The following is a 19,927-nucleotide window of genomic DNA, read 5'->3' on the forward strand; positions in this document are numbered from 1 at the left end:
TAGGTCCGGCGCGTGTAACCTTTTGAAAATCCGGCCCATTATGTCTGCCTTTTTCAGTTCTCAGTTGAATTGCTGTATTTTTGTTCCCTGGTGCAGAAATCAGTGGAGGCAAGGTATTTTTTCATGGAGATAGTAAATCTTAGACTCTACTTCTAGACTTAAAGTGTTGCTTCTTTTGGGGAGGAATCATGGGAATACCACTAAGAAGGAGTCTGCGTTATAGAACTCTCATTATTTATCCTAACTTCTGATTTGGAGCAAGTGCTGTATTTCGTGTTGATGGGCTATGCTGGATGTGTGCCAGTGATGGGATTTCCATTTCTGAGATATTTGTTTTGCTGCTAAAGTGTTTTGTTTTTTTGCTACCAGCTGCCTATCTATAATTCTTGCTATGGAAGCCCGTTGAGGTGAACTTGTTGATGGCCCCTGTTTTTGTATTAAGTAAATTTAGCATCATTGGAACCAACAACCCAAGGTTGGACTGAATCCTTTTCCTGGGGTTTGAGTTCTTTGGAGATGTATGTATTCAGTGGTCAGTTGGGGGGGGGGGGGGTGTCTGTTCATGCCCTAGAAGGGAAACTGTTTCACTGTCTAGTAAGGTGAATCACTGAGACAATACTCTGAGCCTGGTCCATTATACCATCTGCTTAATCACTTTTCATAAGTCACTGACCAGTGCTAGAATTGTAACCCCTAATAACCTGATTGTATTTTATGTACCCTAAGATTAAGGGGAAGGAGTTTACATAAAATTGGAGCCCAATGTGGAGCCCAGAGGGGTTTCTAAGTGCACTGTATGCAGTAGTAGCATTTAGCAACAATTTTTTATGTTTTGAACAGGACATGTGCATAATGTTTATTCGGTGAACATTTTCCCCTTTGACTTAAATGGAGCAAGATGGCCAACATTGTTTGAAATGCACAGTTGGATAAGGACCAAAGAAGAGAAGAATCCTTCTGAGGTTCTGCAAATCCAAAACCCATGCAGAGAAAGCCGGAAAGATGCTTACCGTACAGTGGCCCAAGATTATTTACTAATATTGTTAGACCTGTCTGCAGCATTCAAATCTGTGAATCATTCAATTCTAATTAACAGACTAACTGAAATAGGGCTGACTGACACCACAATCAAATGGTTCTCTTCTTACATTCAAAATCTCTATTTTCAAGTTAAAATTAAAACACAATTTCAGATAAAATAGAACTAAACAGGGGAGTCCCTCAAGGGTCTTTCCTGTCAGCCACCTTGTTTAATATTTATATGATTCCAATCTGTCACTTTCTAAATGGACTCGGACTTATGTACTATGTATTCACCAATGACATTCAAATTTTAATCCCGATAAATTCTACTATTGAGTCTATCGCTAAATTGACAGCTATGTATTTATCCATGATCAAAAAACTTTTAACGAACATGAAACTAATACTGAATGATGAGAAAACCGAAATCATTTTTTTAGACAGGAGAGCATGCCATGCTATGCCCCCTAACATTACACTTGAGGATAATAAAGCCAACCTTGTAATAGGAAGCAACACACCACGCGATTTAGGAGTTATTATAGACTCCGAACTTAATTTAAAAAAGCATATTGCTCATAAGTTGAAAGAAGGCTATAATAAATTGCATACACTTAAACGGTTAAAACCACTACTTGACCAAAATAAATTTAGAACTGTACTCCAAACTCTATTGTTTTCCAATATTGATATCTGTAATGCATTACTATTAGGTCTCCCTCAATCGACTATTCGTCCTCTACAAATCCTTCAAAATGCAACAGCAAGGGTATTAACAAATACAAAAAAATACGATCATATTACTCCTACTCTGTTCTCCTTACACTGGTTACCAATAAATTATTGCATTGAATATAAAACTCTATGTATTATACATAAAATAATATACGGTGAAGCAACAGAATGATTCAATGCACCTATCAGGCTACACACACCACAAAGGAATTTAAGATCTAGTAACAAAGGCCTACTGAGTATCCCAACGGTACAATCAGCTCATCTAATGCTGGTCAAAAATAGAGTGATTTCCCTAGCTGGGCCAAAAAGTTGGAATACATTACCAGAAAAGTTAAAATTACAGCAGAATCCGAAATCATTTTAAAAAGATTTTAAAACATGGCTGTTTTGCAAGGCCTATGACGAAAATGACCATGGCTAGTAATAGCTTAGTTGTGCAGGACAGTGGATATGAACATGATTTTTAGACTATTTTGCCTTGTTGATTATTTTTATTACTCTTTTATTGCCTCTGATTTATTTTATTTTAATGTACCTTCCTATGCTATGTTCTTATTTTATATATGATTATTATTGTATTTATAATATTTGTTTTATTTTCTTTTACCACTAACTATTTATTTATGTAAACTGTTATGATGGTATATTCCGAATGACAGTATGTAAAAATAAATAAATAAATAAGTATCAGAGAAAGAAAGAGTCATATAAATGTTAACAGCCAATCCTGCAACGAGTCAGTTTGCCCATGGTATGAAGCACCATAAAAGGCAAGGCAGCCATCTTGTTCTTATGCAATCTGAGAAAAGAAATGATAAATACATATGCTGGCAAATCTGCAGGATATCAAGACCTGAAAAAAGCTTAAGAGTTTCCCTGTTTGCCAGCCATTTAAGCAAACAAGTTTCTGGAGAATGTTCCTTGAAGGAGAGTTGCCAATTCATGTTTGGTGTGAGAGGAGTGGATTTCCAGAGACAGTTAGAGAGTAGTCCATGTTACCAGTGATAGAAGGTTCTAGAGTCACAGAGAGGTCTGATCTGTCTGCTGGAGAGGTGGTTTTGCCATGATAGAGCTCAAGATAAAGAACAAGATCCTGTTGAGTCTGGAAGGATGGTGTATGATCATGAATGTGGTCTGTGCAAACCTCCTCTGGGATTTGATTTCATGTAAGGCAGCTGTAATGCACCACATGTGCAGGAGTTGGAGCGGAGCAAGATATCAGTAAAAGCCATGGAGGTATATCGCTCCCCAGGATCAAGAGATACACCAGAGAGAGGTGAGTGTTTTTTGGTGAGAAGCTTCCATCATACAAGGAAGCTTGTGTTATGTCATAGAAGCCACCAGAGCTTGCAGAGCCATTACTGAAAGACATCTGTACAGTGTAGAAGGTGCAGCCTATCCTAGCACTGAGTACCCAAAGTGGCGATGTTACAGCTGGTGGGGAAAAATTGAGGGTGAGGTCAAGGCCTAGTACAGAAGTGGTAGCTGCCAAAGACATGCTTAGGTTTGGCCTTGTAATGTGGCATATACTGAAGAAGAGCCTTTGGTCAAGCCTAAGGAGTTGTTAAGGCCTAGTCTGACTGCCAGAGCAGGTGGGACTGAAATTACAGGCATTGCCAGTAATTACCTCGATCCATCCAGTACCAGAGAGGCAGCAGGTGCTCCAACCGTGATTAGTTAGCTCTCAGTGAGAGATGAGGCCCATTTCCATGGCCCTGATGAACAGCTTATCCAAAGCTAAATCGTACTCAAGAAGCATGGGATGCAGGATGGGGCAATTTAAAGGAGTTACTTAAAATACATCAGTTAAGGATGGTGAATATGTATATGCTGTCAAAGTGATTCAATCCTGCTTCTAGCCAATCCACTTTGTATGTGGTGAAATCAGCCTCTGCCACATTGTCATTGAGAAGCCGAAGATCACCACAAGTGCCATGTGGGAAAGCTCCTGTTATGGATCTTCTGCCTGACTACCATCCTGAAAGGAGAGGAGTATAACGCTACCCCCATACTTTCCATTAAGGGTAGTAACTGCCGTTCCATGTAGGTTAGCCCCATTCAGAAATGTTACACCATCCCTTTCTTCAAGTCTTTAGGGATCCACAGTGTTCGTCCCATGCCCTTTTGAAATCATTAACTGTTCTCATCTTCACCATCCCTTCTGGGAGGGCATTCCAGGTGTCCACCACTCTCTCCATGAAGAAATATTTCTGATATTGGTACCAAGTAGTCCCCCATAGAGTTTCAATTCATGACCCCTAGTTCTACTGTTTCCTTTCCAACGAAAAAGGTTTGAAGTTTGTGCATCATTAAATACCTTTCAGTCTCCCCTGCACCTCCTCTCTTCCAGGGTATATATATTTAGATCCTTCAGTCTGTCCTCTTAAGTCTTCCAACAAAGACCTCACAATATTTTGGTCGCCTTTCTGTGGTCTGCCTCCATCCTGTCTTTATCCTTTTTGTGATACGAGCTCCAGAACTGAACACAGTACCCCAGGTGAGGCCTCACCAAGGACCTGTACAGGGGCATTATCACCTCCTTTTTAAACTTATTGAAGCTGAAAGACTGGTAAGGCATCATGTGAGTGCCATTTGGAAAGAAACATATCCTTATGTGTACCTGGCTAATTGAAATTGTTGAAAGGAATTGAGATGATTAGGTGAGGGACAAAGCAATTTCTATGCTAAGGAAGGATCCCAAATATCATAAGCAAACTAACAACAATCCCCAGCTCAGTCAAGCTATCAAGGATGTGTGCCACAAGTGGAGTTATGGAAGAAACTTGAGGATGTACTACACTGGGTATAAACGTTCCCCAAAGAGAAAGTAAGACATACTCTCTGAACTCTCATCATTCCTCAGATGAAATTACTCAGAAACCAGATTCACAGCATTATCTCTGAAGGACTACAAGCATCCTTCTGTGCTGAGCTCTATTTCTGATCTATGTTATTGAAACAACATGTTTGAAGTCATGGTTAGCCTACTGTTTCCACCTCTTGTTTGAGAGCTTGAGGACTAGATGCTTCGAGGGACCTGATGGATTTACATCTGAGTGTTGCCAGTCACTTCAGCTGGGCTCAAGCCTATAAAATGGCATGGTTTGTGTTTCCCTTTTCAGGGTGTTGCTTGTTTGTGCACCGGAGGAGACTGCAATCCCAGAGCATCCTCTGGACAGGGCTTGTAAAGGCCTAGGATTGGAACTGTGTGCTAAGGCCCAGAATCAAACCAGGACTGTTGCCTGTCTTCGAGGAATGGTCCAATGACAGTATTCCCAGTTGCAGTTGATAGTGCCTTAAAATGTTTGCTTATGCACATCACATGAAGAACTTTACCTTGCCTTCCTAATGTGGAAGTGTATTTATTATTTTTTATCTGTGAAAATTAAAAAAAGAAACAAAAATACAAAATCTTTAAAAAGGTATCCAATATATCTTTTTTTTCCCCACTTTGTATACATGTTTGCTTACTTACTGTACATATCTCACTGCTGACAGAAAATGTTTATACTAAGTACAGGCAACCATTTGTTTTTCTACAGGAGATGCCACAGGAACACACAGTTTGGGTTTTTGTTTATCTATTGTGTTTTGCAGGAAAACAGCTTTTAAGCAGCAAGGATGTGGGGATCATCCATCCAGTGAATTGCCTCTCTCATTCGAAACAAGGATGAATCATGGAAGGAGTTATAAGTGCTGTGGAGAATTACTAACCAGCCATTTTCATTTTTTTCCTATCTGGAGTAACAGGAGCTGATTAAGGAGATGGTGCGCAAAAGGCCAGTGGCACCAGTGGAGTAAAATGTGTTTTATTAATCCACCAATTTCACATACCTGTATTCTTATAGCTCTAAGATACTTGGGGTATAGGGGAGGAGGTAAGTGGTCTTCAGGCCTCTAAAAGATTGTGATTGTTCAGGCAGGAAAAAAATAAAACATTTGTCACCCCTCTTAATGACATATTTTCAGGGGTAACGAAGTACAAAGGAAAACCCAAAGGAAATAATTTCCTGCCAAAAAGATAGAAAACCTTTCCTCTTTACTTGAGTTGCTTGGGTGAGATTCTCACAGGTTGACCATAAAACAAAGCGGGGAACTTCCTAAAATAATTACGCATCACATTATTTAAATGCAAAGCTCAGATAAAGGAAACTAACACATGTATGGAACAGTAAAAGGCTCTAAGTCAAAGATGGCTTACATCTGTCTGTGGCAGGAAAAAAGATCCTAAGAGATAAATCCAAATCCTATGCTATAAGGCATTTAAACTAGATAACGGGGGTTGCAGAAGGAAATTAGAATGTCACCCCCCCAATACAAATACAAAGAAAATGGGTGAAGATGATAACAAAAGTCATCTGAATAAGACACAAAACAAGTCCAAGAAAAGCAGTAACCAGAACGAGAAAAGCTGGAAAGCTGTGAGCATAAATACTCATAGTCTGGGCAATAAAATCCCAGACCTGCAGGCCCTAATGGTGGAGGCGGACTTGGACGTTGTTGCTGTCATGGAGACATGGTTCACGGAATCTCATGATTGGGATATGGTCATACCGGGCTATAATTTGTTAAGGAAGGACAGAGAAGAAAGAAAAGGGGGAGAAGTAGCTCTTTATGTCAAAAACAATATCCAAGCATCTGAGCTGCAAGGAAGATGGGGTAAAGAAGAAGCATTATGGGCCATCCTGAAAAAAGATGTTGGGGCATCCATTTTTACTGGAGTGGTTTAAAAGCCTCCAAATCAAACAGAAGAACTAGATAGAGATCTGGTTGAAGACATCCAAAAGGTGGGAAAGAAGGGAGAAGTGGTGATTGTTGGGGATTTTAATCTGCCGGATGAAGACTGGAGAATCCCTTCTGCAGAATCTAACAGTAGTAGAGAGATAGTGGATGCCCTGCAAGGAGCTTTGTTCAAACAAATGGTAATGGAACCTAAGAGGGAGGGAGTTATACTCGATTTAGGGTTCACTAACGGGAATAATGTCTCTGATGTCCGGGCGGGTGCCCACCTCAGCACCAGTGATCATCAAACAATATGGTTTGATATCGCAAATAGGATTCGGAGAAGTCACACGAAGATCTGAGTTTTGCATTTCAAAAATACAGACTTTGTTGAAATGGGGAAGTACCTGGAGGGAGAACTTGAAGACTGGGAGAAAATGAGAGAGGTAGAACAAAAGTGGGCCAAACTAAAAGGAGCAATTACAAAAGCAACTAATCTATATGTTAGAAAAGTAATCAAAAGCAAGAGATATAAGAAACCTATCTGGTTCTCAAAGAAGTAGCTGATAAAATAAAGGCAAAAAGAACAGCTTTCAAGAAATATAACCCAAAGGGAGGAACACAAGGAAGAATATCTGGTGAAACTAAGGGAGATGAAGAAAGTAATCATCAATCAGAAGAAAGGATTGCCAAAGATGTAAAGCAAGGTCACAAAACATTTTTCAGATACCTCAAAGAAAGGAGAAAGGTCCAAAGTGGTATAGTGAAATTGAAAGGTGAAAAGGATCAATATGTGGAGAGAGACAAAGAAATGGCAGAAATATTAAACAAATAGTTCAGTTCGGTGTTCACTAAAGAAGACCCTGGAGAAAAACCATCACTAGTTAACAAGAAAATGGAGGGGAGTGGAGGAGACGAAACTCAGTTTACAGAAGAGAAATTATGGGAAGAGCTAGGAAAACTGAAAGTGGACAAAGCCATGTGGCCTGATGAGGTTCATCCCAGGATACTGAGGGAGCTCAGAGATGTGCTGGAGGGTCCACTGCATGACCTGTTCAATAGATCCCTAGAAATGGGAATGGTGCCAAGTGATTGGAGAAGAGTGGTGGTGGTCCCACTTTACAAGAATGGGAGCAAAGAGGAGGCTGGAAACTACAGGCCGGTTAGCCTCACCTCAGTGGTTGGAAAAGTAATGGAGATGCTGCCGAAGAAAAGCATAGTGAACTATCTACAGTTAGAAGAATTGCTGGACAAGAGGCAGGATGGATTCACCAGGCGAAGGTCCTGTCAGACAAATCTGATTGACTTTTTTGATGGGGTGACTAAGGAATTGGATCAAGGAAGAGCGCTCGATATGATCTACTTGGATTTCTTGATAAGGTCCCACATAGGAGGCTTGTGAATAAAATGAGAAGCTTGGGAATGAGCGCCAAGGTGGTGGCCTGGATTACAAACTGGTTGACGGATAAATGTGATGGTAAATGGAACCTACTCTGAAGAGAGAGCAGTGTAAAATGGAGTGTTGCAAGGATTGGTGTTGGGACTGGTCCTGTTCAATATCTTTGTGAGCGACATTGCGGAAGGGATAGAAGGTAAAGTTTGTCTTTTTGCGGATGATACTAAGATCTGCAACAGAGTGGACATGCCAGAAGGAGTAGAGAGAATGAGATGTGATTTAAGGAAGCTTGATCATTGGTCAAAGATATGGCTGCTGGGATTCAATGCCAAGAAGAGCAGAGTCATGCATCTGGGGTGTGGTAATCCAAAAGAGCCATACATCTTGGGGGGTGAAGGGCTGTTGTGCATGGAGCAAGAGAGGAACATTGGGGTGATAGTGTCTATTGATCTGAAGATGGTGAAGCAATGTGACAAGGCAATAGCTAAAGCCAGAAGAATGCTGGGCTGCATAGAGAGAAGAATAACCAGTAAGAAAAAGGAAGTGATAGTCGCCTTGTACAGGTCCTTGGTGAGGCCTCACCTGGAGTATTGTGTTCAATTCTGGAGACCGTATCTCAAAAGGGACAGAGACAGGATGGAGGCGGTCCAGAGAAGGGCAACAAAAATGGTGGGGGGTCTCCATCAAATGACTTATGAGGAGAGGTTGAAGGACCTAAATATGTATTCCCTGGAGTAAAGGAGGTGCAGGGAACATATGATACAGATCTTCAGCTACCTGAAAGGTTTTAATGATGCACAATCGACAAACCTTTTCCGTTGGAAAGAAATCAGTAGAACTAGGGGGTCATATAATGAAACTCCAGGGAGGACGACTCAGAACCAATATCAGGAAATATTTCTTCATGGAGAGGGTGGTGGATGCCTGGAATGCCATTCCGAAGGAGGTGGTGAAGACAAAAACAGTGAAAGATTTCAAAGGGGCATGGGAGAAACACAGTAGATCCCTAAAGGCTAGAGGATGGAAATGAAGAAAAAAGTGCATGGGGATAACTTGCTGGTGTGACAGTTACTACCCTTAACCATAAAACCTTCATACTGTTGATGTAACTCCATTATTGTTCTCTGCTTTTACAGCAGGGGGAAAAGGGGAATTTATTCAGACAGCAACCAACAAGGACATTGGATTTTATGGTCTGGGAAAACAAATAAGCATGGGGAGAAAACAAATAAGCATGGGGGTAACTTGCTGGTGTGGCAGTTACTACCCTTAACCAACATGCCTGATACGTTGAATGCAACTCCAACATTGCTCTCTGCTTCAACAGCAAGAGGTAACAGGGAATTGGACTCGACTCAGACAGCAACCAACAAGACCCTGACTTGCCGTTTGGGTGTTTAAAGGTCGTTCAGCCGTTTGGGTGTTTAAAGGTCGTTCAGCGGGGGACCGCCGCTGAACAACCTCCTGCAGTCGATCTCCTGCCGGCGCCATTTTCCGTACGGAAAACGATTCGCGGCAGGAGATCGTTTTCCGGACCCCCGCTGGACCCCCAGGGACTTTTGGCCAGCTTGGGGGGGCCTCCGGACCCCCACAAGACTTGCCAAAAGTCCAGCGGGGGTCCGGAACGACCTCCTGCAGTCGAATCGTGTTGGTCTATGGCCGCCGCCATTTTGTGCCGCCATTTTGAAAAATGGCGCCGGCTGAAGACAACACGATTCAATTGCAGGAGGCCGTTCCGGACCGCTGCCGTTCCGGACCGCCGCTGGACCCCCAGGTAATTTAAGGCATTTGGGGGGGGTTCGGGAGGGTGGGGGATTTAATTTAAAGGGTCAGGGGTGGGTTTTAGGGGGTTTTAGTGTGCCGGTTTTCCTGCCCTCCCCCTTCCCCCGATTTACGATTTTTTGACGATAAATCGAGGGAATTGGTATTGTATCGTGGCCCTAACGATTTTTGACGATTTAAAATATATCGGACGATATTTTAAATCGTCAAAAAACGATTCACATCCCTAATCGTCAGCATTAGAAACTTTAGAAATAGTGGCACTAACTTGCTCCTGCAAATCCAACACTTTTTGATGGCAATTTGAAGAGAGAAGGTCCATCTTTGAATTAAGCAACTTTAGGGAATTTTCAAAGCCTGCTACCAAGCCCCACAAAGCCTCAAGAGTCACCGCCTCAGGACAAGATGGAACAAAGGACTCACCACCTTCAACGTTGCCAGTACGGTTTCAGTGGCCCGTTCGATGGAGTCTACCACTGCTGTTGGGCAAGGAAGATGAAGCCGATCCAGCCGGTAGAACTCGGGAAGGCACCCCCTCCACCACAAGTGCAATCAGCGCGCCGTCACTGTGCACCGTGTGAATGCTCTCCTGAGAGTCTTGATGAGCTGGAGGTGGGCGAAGGTCTGGGCATGAGGAACGCCTCTTCTGCAGGGGATCGCGGCTCTCCCTCACTACATCACACATCAGGATCCTTGGCACCCACCCACACTGGCAAAGTCATGAAGCAGGTAATAATTTGTTGTCCAGATGGGGGAAGAGGGTCTGGAGGGAAGACCCTAATCTTCCCTTTAATGCTTGGATGGCATCTCAAGTAGGAAAACAGGGAAAAAAAAGAAACAGCCAGGACAACAAATGCTGCACAGCCGCCATCTTGCCTCTCTCCTTGGTTAGCTTCTTGAGAGAGGACAAAGTGCCCCACTTATTGCCTTTTGATCTTCTTTTATTAGTTCAGCTGGTGGTGCCTAATATAAAATGTGTGAAATATGTGTATGGTTACCTTCATGCAAGAAGTAGTACAACTTTATTTTTTTAACTGATTTATAGTCTGCATAATCCAAGGTACTTGGTAGTGGATTACAGGAACATGCAAAATGAGCATAATAAAATACATAAAAACAAGTAAATCTAATAAAACATAAAAAGGTCAAGAGCTAAAAAATCTTATTCCATGGATGTTCGTTTTTTGGTTTGTATGTTGATGCCTAACATGGAAATTAACCATGTTTCAGATTGACATATCTACCGCAATTGTAATGTAATATTAAGCAGGTTACCACTTATGGGTTGCCGGAGGGCCAAAAACCATTTACTTGGGGGGCAGAGAAGGGGATGTGATTTTGGTCCCAAAAGCGTGACTGTCAGGTCTAAATATATAACTGTACTTAACCACCTCCATACTTAACCTCTACCCATAGGAAAAAAAATCAAGTATTTGTTTTAATAGTAGAGGGGATATAATGTGCTTATATCTTTAAGCATGCAGTGACATCTAGTGGTACAATGGGTTAGGCTTGCAGAATGCATGTATCTATGTTGTTGCCTGCCTTACTTAGCTCTTAGTTAACTTGCTGCTTTATATGTTCCCTGGTCCAGGAACTAGTAGAGGCCACACAATTTTCCATGGAAAGAGTAAATCTAAAACTCTAGGTTTTAAACTCCTAGACTTAAGGCATAGCTTCTTTAAGGAAGAGCACCTGGGAGGAATCATGGGAATACCACCAAAGAGAACAGCCTGCCCTGTCATTTATCCTAATCTCTGATTTGGAGTAAATTTTTGTTAGTGTGAAACCCAGACAGGGACTTGAGCTGGGGTCAGTCCCAGGGGACAGGATGGAAATATTAACCCTCAAGACCATCCCTCTTCCTGAAGCAGGGAAGAAGACTGCTTCGGGTAGCTCCCAAGGCCATACCTCCAGGTATCAGAGATAGGCATACCTGGAAAGTTTTGATTTCCAGTCACCCTGAAATTGTTGTGGATTAACAGGGAGAAGGGAAAGGTTTGCACAGACTTCCTCTTACATTCGCACACATACACACGCCCTGATACTCACATGCTCATTCTCCCACACACACTGTCTTTCACATGCTCATTCTCATTCACAAACCCGCTCACTTACCCTCTCACTCCTCTCATCCTCCCACATACCCCACAGCCACATTCTCACATACATGCTCACTCACTTCTCTCCCTCTTCCACAACCACAGGCCGACTCACTCACATATAACTTCTCACTATCCATACGCTCACTCACACTCACTTCTCTCCCTCTCACACCCTTGCTCACTCATACTCTCACATACGCACTCATTTTCTCTCTCCATCCCAAACCCAACAGGGGCAACAGCCACCTCCTTTGCACCCACAGGGCAGCAGCAGCTTCTTCCTCCTCCTTCTAGCCCATGTGACTGATGGGAGATCACCTTCTTCTTCTGGCTGCACGGGCCGATGTGAGAACACCTTCTTCTTCCATCGTGTGGCTGGACATTCCTTCTTCTTCCAGTCATGCAGCTGACTTTCCACCTGCATCCTGCCCGCCCAGCACAGGTGACTTCTGCCAGGGCCATGTGGGCCCATTTCTGCAGCCCACCTGAAGTTTTCTGGTGCTGGCTCAGAAACTCAGAAATTCCTGTAGGCCAACTAGAGAGAGTTCCCAAATGTAGGGCTTGGCAGCATAGGCTCAGTCAAAAAGGGTGGCAGAGGGATAGGAAGATGTTCGCTAACTTGCCCTCTTGCGATCAGATTTGCTATATTGCTGAATCTTGACTCTCCAGACTGTGTGTCAAAACTATGGTTCCAATTTGTCACTTTAGTTTTATCATTCTAGTCTTTCAGTTCCTTCCTGAAGTCCTACAGGTTCCAGTGTTTAACTCTGCCTCTGCATGGGATCTGTTTCCTGACTTCGCTTCCAGGCTGCTTCTAGTAGCAGTTCCAGCCTCGTAACCCGCCTGCTGATTGCAATTCGTGGCCTGCAGAAAAGTTCCAAATCCAGTTTTGCTTCAGCTCTTGTTATCTGCTGACCCCAGCATCCAGGCCTCTGCCTATCTGGGGTGAAACTATTGACTCCTGGGGTGCTTCACAGCCCGTTCCTGGTGTAGCCTGAAAGCCAGTGCTTGGGGCTTGAACCTTCCTGAGCAACATAAGTACCTGACAAACTAGAACCTGACAGTTTTGCTGCAACCCTTGTCCCACCCCCCAGCACTCCCCACACATGCAGTATGGAAAAGCCTACCTATGTGCAGCTGATTGAATCACCGCAGGGGCAGATTACCGCTCTGGCTGCAGATACTCCAATCTTGTACAAATAAGTAGCCCAGTTGCAGGCTGTAAATAATACTGTGGCACAGCCACCTCTGGTCCAGCCACCCGACTCAATTAACTCCGGCTCAGCCATTTCTAGCTCAGCCACCACCATCAATATGCCTGCATTCCCAGGAGTTCTACAATGACAGTACTAAGGTAGGATTCATGCTAAGCTTACTCACTGATGAAGCATTAAACTGGGCTTCCCCACTACTCAAGTGCAATAGCCCCCCTCTGTTGGGGAACTGGGAATTTTTTCCAGCCTCTGTTTCAGACGTTTGATGATCTCCTTAGTGTTCACACTGCTGAGTTGGCATGCCAGTGCTTGAGATAGAGATGCACATCCATTATCAGTTATGCTTCCTTATTCCGCCATTCAAGTCACAGACATGGCATGGAATGAATTTCCCCAGTGTTACCAGTTCCAGGGGTGACTGGGGGAAGACATCAAGCATGAACTGGCCAGAATGGATCCCTCTGAGAGGCTGAATGCATTTATTGATATTTGCATTAGAATTGACTCCCGTCTTTGTGATTGGCGGAGAGAACACAAGAAACAGAAGGCTATAAAAGTCTGAGCACTATGGGTCAGGAATCCCAGACACCCCTGTCTCCAGAACCCATGCACACTGCTGTGGGACGACTGCAACTGACTCCTGAGGAAAAAGAATGCTGGCAATGCCTGAATCTGAGCCTCTACTGTAGAGAATTAGAGCACTATGCTACATCTTGTCCCCAGAAACAACCAACAGGGAATGCCTGAGGATGCCAAGTGGCAAGCACATCAAGTGCTCCCTTGCTTCTTTCGGTAGCTTCAGAGGTGCCACTGAACACTAAGCTCATTACACATCTGAATCTGTATGTTCCTGCTACTTCTTAAAATCCTCGACTCAGTGTGCCATGGTGCACTCGTGTGCAAGTGCCAACTTTATGGGTATTGCTCTGGCAGATACTCTTCAGCTCCCCCACCAGATAAAGTCAGTCCCAGATACAGTGGAAATCATAGATGCTTTGTTCAAGTCCAGATCAGTGACCCAAGAGACTGTACGTCTAGAGATGTGTGTTGGGATCCACCAAGAGCGAATAACATTTAAACTCATTCAGTCCCCCCACTTACCAATCACCCTCGAATCATCCCCTGGCTATAAAAGCACGTTCCTTGATTGGCCCAGTGGGAGGACGACCTTCCCCTCAGAATTATGAATCACGCAGTGTTTCTTGAGCCCTGAAGTTGAACCCAGAGAGGGCAGTAATATCTCAACAAACCCATTGTCAGAAAATTCTTTCCAAGCATGATCTAGATGCCTTTTTCTCAGATAGGGGTCTGGAGGCATGAGGAATGTGCTCCGAAAAAGACTCTAGGCTCTAGAAGAACTCAGAACAAGTTAATGTATCAGCAGGCTGGGGAGATCATGGCACTGAATGTTCCTGAAACTCGACTGGGGACATCAGTGCCCTAGCAAAGACACATGGGTTCCACCCAAAATACTCCCATAAACAAGGTCCTAGATGCCTGGAGGTCATCCCTGAGGAGGGGGATAATGTTGGGGTGAAACCTAGGCAGGGACTTGAGCCAGGGTGAGTCCTGGGATTCAGAACAGGAGCCCTAACCTTCAGACCAGCTGGAGACCTGAAGACAGGGAAAGCAACAGAAAAGAAAACTGCTTCATGAAGGTCACTCCTCTAGGTATCAAGGATTGGCTGGGGCTCAGTCAGAAAGGGTTACAGGGGAACAGGAAGTTGTTTGCAACAACCAGAAGTCTGACTTGCCCTCTTGCCATCAGAGTTGCTACATACCAAAACCTGACACTCCAGACCATTTGTGCCAAAACTTTGGTTCCAGTCTGTTATTTCAGTCTTGTAGTTCAAGTCCTTCCGAGGCGCATATTCAGATACAGTTGGATGGCAAAGTTAGCCGCATAAATTTATCCAGCTAACTTTGGAGGTATATTTAATAGTGTAGCTGCGTATCTTAAAGTTAGCCAGCTAAGTATAGCCGGCTAACTTCAGGACAGCTCTTTGGCCCAACTGCTCTTAGCCGGCTAAGTCATCTGACTAACTCTGAATATCGGAGTTAGCCAGTTACCTCAGCTCCTCCTAGTTATGCCTTCAGAATGCCCCTAACTTATCTGGCTAAATTCTAACCACCTAACTTATTAGTCAGCTAGAATTTAGCCAGATGTGTGCCCAAAAACTCAACTAGCCAGCTAACTTCTGAGTTAGTCGACTAAATGCTTTTAATATGAATCTCCCAGTTCCTTCCTACAGTTCTTCCAATTCCAGTGTTTACTAGTTCTGCTTCCTCGTATGACCTGTTTCCTGTTTTTGGTTCCTGACCAGCAGCAAAGCTCCATATCCAGTTTAGCTCCAGCTCTTATTATCTTCCATCTCCAGGATCCAGACCTCTGGTCTAGCTGAGTGAAACAATTGGCTCCTGAGTATTTCCCAGCCCATGCCTGCAATGCCTGCAATGCCTGAGGCTCAGCTCCTTCCAAGTCCCATAAGTACCTAAAGGGCAGGAACCTGACAGTGATGTACTTCTTACTTATGTACCATGCTGGATGTGTGCCTGTGAAGGGATCCCCATTTCTGAGGGATTTGTTTTGCTGCTACAGTGTTTTATATTTGCTGTTGTCTGCCTGTCTGTAATTCTTGCTGCGGAAGCCTGTGGAGGTCAACTTGTTGAAGACTCCTGTTTTTGTGTTAAAGAAATGTGGCCTTATTGGAACCAAACAACCTAAGGTATGGCCTGAATCCTTTTCCTAGGGTTTGGGTTCACTGCAGGTATATGTATCCAATGGCCAGAAGCTTGTAAAAGCAGCCATTCCACTTGGGGTGGGGGGATGTCTGTTCATGCCACGGAGGGAAACTCTTTCCCTGCCCAGCAGGAAGAATGAGAAGTCCATTTTCAGCCACTAAGTGACTGGCAAAGATAACTAGATAACCTTATTGGCTATCTTAGCGGCGATATTCAGCGGCACAGCCACACCACTGAATATACCCGGCTATCTTAAAGTTATCTGGATACATGTATCTGGTTAACTTTAGGACAGCTCTACGGCATGACCAGAGTTAGGCAGATATGAGATAACTTATCCGGCTAATTTAACTCCACCTAAAAATGCCCCCAGAATGCCTCCAAGTTATCTGGCTTAAATGTAGCTGGATAAATGCCCTAGATATTCAAAAATCAGCATTTAGCCAGATAACTCAGCCAGCTAACTGCCTTTAAATATGGATCCCTCAAGTAATACCCTGAGATTGCTCTGCTATGTCATCTGCTCAACCATTGTTCAGAAGCCACTGACCAATAAAAGTATTGGAATCTCTTAGTACCTGATTGTATTCTACATACCCTAATTTGGGGTTACAATGGTATGGTAAGTTTATTACATCCCGGTACTAGGTGTGGTTTTTTTTCAATGGTTTTGTGTCTGCTGGGAGTTTGAGTCGCTGTTGTTGAGGTGACACCAGAATTTGAATATTTGTTTTTGTACAGTCGGTAGTAAGAGGAAAGTTTTGGTTCTAGTGCACCCATTGATGGTGGAGTTTCTGTGGACCCAGAGTGGCTGTTTGCAGAATGGAGGTGCAGGGTTTCTGTCAGGATGTCCCATTCTGTATAGCTTTGGGTTAAAGAAGGGCTCCAGATTTCACTCTCATAGAGGAGAATTATTGAATAGTACTTTTACTGTGTGATGAAATTAGGCCAGGGGTTTCTTTATAGCATCTTTACTGTTAGACCAATATATACATAGTCTGTATGCTCTGCCACTTGTTTGTTTACGTTATATTTGCATTTGGGTTGGAGATGTTTTGGCTTTTTCTGGAAAATCATAATCTTTGTCTTTTTCAGATTGACCTGTAGAGGTCCATGATGTATAGTATGTCTCTAATAGGTTTAGGTTCTCTTGCAGACCTTCTAGAGTCGGAGATAAAATAAACATATCATCTGCATAATTTCCAAATGATTTAGTTTCAGTCCTGGAGCAGGGGATCGCTCCGGCTGTGTGGGGAGATCATTGATATACGTTAAAAGGAGTAGCATCAAGACTGCATCCCTGTCTTACTCCTCACTTCTGCCCAAAACTGTCTGTTTTCTTGTTGTTTCTTTACCTTACAATTGATGGATGAATACATGGATTTAATTATATCATAGGTTTTTTTTCCCTCCCAATTCCAGTTTGTAGTAATTTAAGGTTGAGAGTAGGGTGCCAGATGGAATCAAAAGCTTTTTAAAATTAATAAAACAAGTCTTGACAAATTTTTTTTTTTTTTTTATATGGGAGCCAGTGGCTGAGAGTTCTCTTAACCTCCCTATCATCTCCACTGAAGCTGAAAAGTGGGAGTGGGAGGATAGTCCAAGGTCTGCCACAGCTCCTTTAGAGCGGGATTTATTAAAGCTGTTTCCTCAGTCTGTGTCTATGAGGGAAAATACTGTAGCTTAGTAAATCAGGCCCAGCCTGTCTCTCTCAATCCCCCCGTCTCCAGACTCTCATCCCTCCACTCTGTCCCAAATCTCCTTCTGTCTCAAACCCCTTACTCCCACCAGTTTCCCTCTGTCTCCCATTCCTCCATCTTTGTCCCCACCAGTCTCTCTCTCTGAATGAGTTTGAGACGCGCAGATGCCCAAATCTCTGTGCTGGTCTCACAAGTGTAGGGAGCATAAAGGAGAAGTCCATATTTATAGGGGGAGCAGAGGTAGTGTTATGGATGGGTTTGGCTCCCCCATGAGAGAACCTGAGACAGTGTGTTCCCAGAGTATATAAACCCCTGCCACCATCTTTGAGTGTGGATTTTTTAGTTATCTTCCTAGGGGCAGTATGTCCCTGTGGCTACTTCCTAATGGCTTGTTTTCTAGGGGAGGGCTCATGGGTTTCTGGGTTTGGGTCCTGGCTAAATTGGAGAAGACAAGATGCCTTTTCCTATTTTTACAATGCTTTCTGGAAGCCTTTTGTTTAGGAGGGGGAGGTTTTTCACCCTTCTGTCCTCTGGTTTTGATTTCCCCTTTCCTTAAGGATTTTCTTTTGGGTGTCTGTCTGCGTACTCTAGGGTGCAGGGACTTAGCTATGTTACCACCCCGAGGAAGTTCTGTCTCTCATTGTGAGAGAACCAAAGGATCATCAGAATCCTAGTAGGGGAATGAATTAGCATTCATTCCTGGGGAAAAGGTGTAAGAGGAGATGGAAGAGGACCATTGGCACCCATCCGGAGCATCCACTATCATCTCATTGAGGTACCCAGGGAAGAGAGGAGCTTGCAGTATCATCCAGGTACAAAGAATAGGGAAGAAAGGAGAATAGTGAATAATTGGACTAAAGGTATGGAAAACTGGGAATTTGCACCGACACATCTATAGCGGGATATCTTCTTATTCACCATCTTTTGGGGGAAGCTTAAAAACTACCTCAGCGATGGAATGGAATGGGATCAAAAGAGAATAATTGGCCTGAACTCTTGAATATTGGAAGATCTAAAGCATAAGCTGGGATTGGTAAATAGCAAGAACTGTAAAGGAACATTTATATCATTTTCCAACATCACTCAGTAAAAATTACGTTGGAAACCATTCTTTGCTTCCAGCCTGCTTATCCTTGCTGTTTTCAAGAAAGTAAAAGCTGGATGCTAAATAATACTTAGAGCCGAGGAAGTGCCCTCCCCCGCCCCCTATCATCAGGGAATTCTGGACACTCAGCAAAATATCATCAGGAGAGGACTTTATCAACCACATCTGTACAGAGGTGTGGTCCTTTGGGTTCCTGTGATGGGAACGCTAGCCCAGAGGCTCCACAACAGATAGTCAGTGGTTCAGGGCTCACTTTCTCTTTCTTTTCTTTTTTCTCGTTATGTCGGGTAGGCACGCACGTAATGGAAGGCTCTGGGAGGATGGTGGTGACAGCTGTTGGTGTGAACTCACAGACAGGAATCATCTTCACATTGCTGGGATCTGGCGGGGAGGAGGAGGAGAAGAAGGACAAGAAAGGTAAGAACAAAAAAAAAAAGATCTCCTGCTCACCCACACCCCCCCCCCCCCCCTCCCAATCTTGCCCTCCTCCCCTCCCCCAACATCGCAGTTTCTGAACTCATGATTTCCCTTTTGCATCTGGAGTTCTGCATGGTCACATGGGCCTCTGTCCTGCCAAAATCCCCAGCCGCACAAATCAGTTGATTAGCTGCAGCTACTTGTCCCATGTCTTTTTTTTTTTTTTTTTTTGGTCTGCTACTATGCCAAAAAAGAAAAAAATAAATAAAAATCAGGCCAGCTCGGGAGGTGGATGATTTGTCCATGTTCCATGGAGATTTGCTTCTCTGAATTGAGTGGGATGGAGGCCATGGTATTTTGACTGAGTGAAAGACGCTGTCCATCACATTCAGCTTATTTCCCAACATTTCACAGAACGGCAGCGGAGCTGGCACAGGCGGTTGTAAGCTCCTGTTGCTGTTTCTGTTTGCTCTCCTCCCTTCATCGTTTTGTCTCCTTGCCCAGCTAATCGACACAGGAGTTGAGGGAGAGAGAGAGAGAGAGAGAGAGCAAGCTGATACGCATTGCAAGGCGGAGGAGCTGTCGTTAGCAAAGGCCCCAGCCATGGTAATCTCTGCATGCCAGGCCTGCAGCATTGGACAGTCGGTCCATTCCCACAGCCATTACACTCGAATCACATGGCTACCCCTAAAGAAGGATGAGCTGCCAATGCACGGTCAGCAGGGTCGTGACAAAACCCAGGCACACACTGCTAATATCACAAGGAAAGTTCATTTACCCGCCTGAGGAATTCCTTCTCATTAAGGGCAAAAGAAACCCAAACAAAGAAACTCCTTTGAAAAAAAAAAATTAAGATTTTGTACGCGCCACAAACTCGTGCGATTTCCTGTGGTCTGCAAAATAAATAAATAAATTGTACCATTAACAGAAAAAGCCACAAATCATTTTTAGTTTGGTACAGTTTTGGAATGGCACAAATTTTG

The 19,927-nt window shown here is 43.6% G+C and overlaps 1 protein-coding gene across 1 annotated transcript in view; it reads left to right on the plus strand.

Annotated features, from left to right (window-relative positions):
• ATP2B3 (ATPase plasma membrane Ca2+ transporting 3) overlaps window positions 1–19,927 on the plus strand; it is a 200,070-nt gene that overhangs the window by 46,945 nt on the left and 133,198 nt on the right. Inside the window, exon 6 of the mRNA XM_029614564.1 lies at window positions 18,819–18,944. Within this exon, the coding sequence (XP_029470424.1) occupies window positions 18,819–18,944 (126 nt within the window). The remainder of the gene's footprint in view (window positions 1–18,818; window positions 18,945–19,927) is intronic.

The sequence above is a fragment of the Rhinatrema bivittatum genome, chromosome 1 (assembly GCF_901001135.1).
Source record: "Rhinatrema bivittatum chromosome 1, aRhiBiv1.1, whole genome shotgun sequence".
NCBI lineage: Eukaryota > Metazoa > Chordata > Amphibia > Gymnophiona > Rhinatrematidae > Rhinatrema > Rhinatrema bivittatum.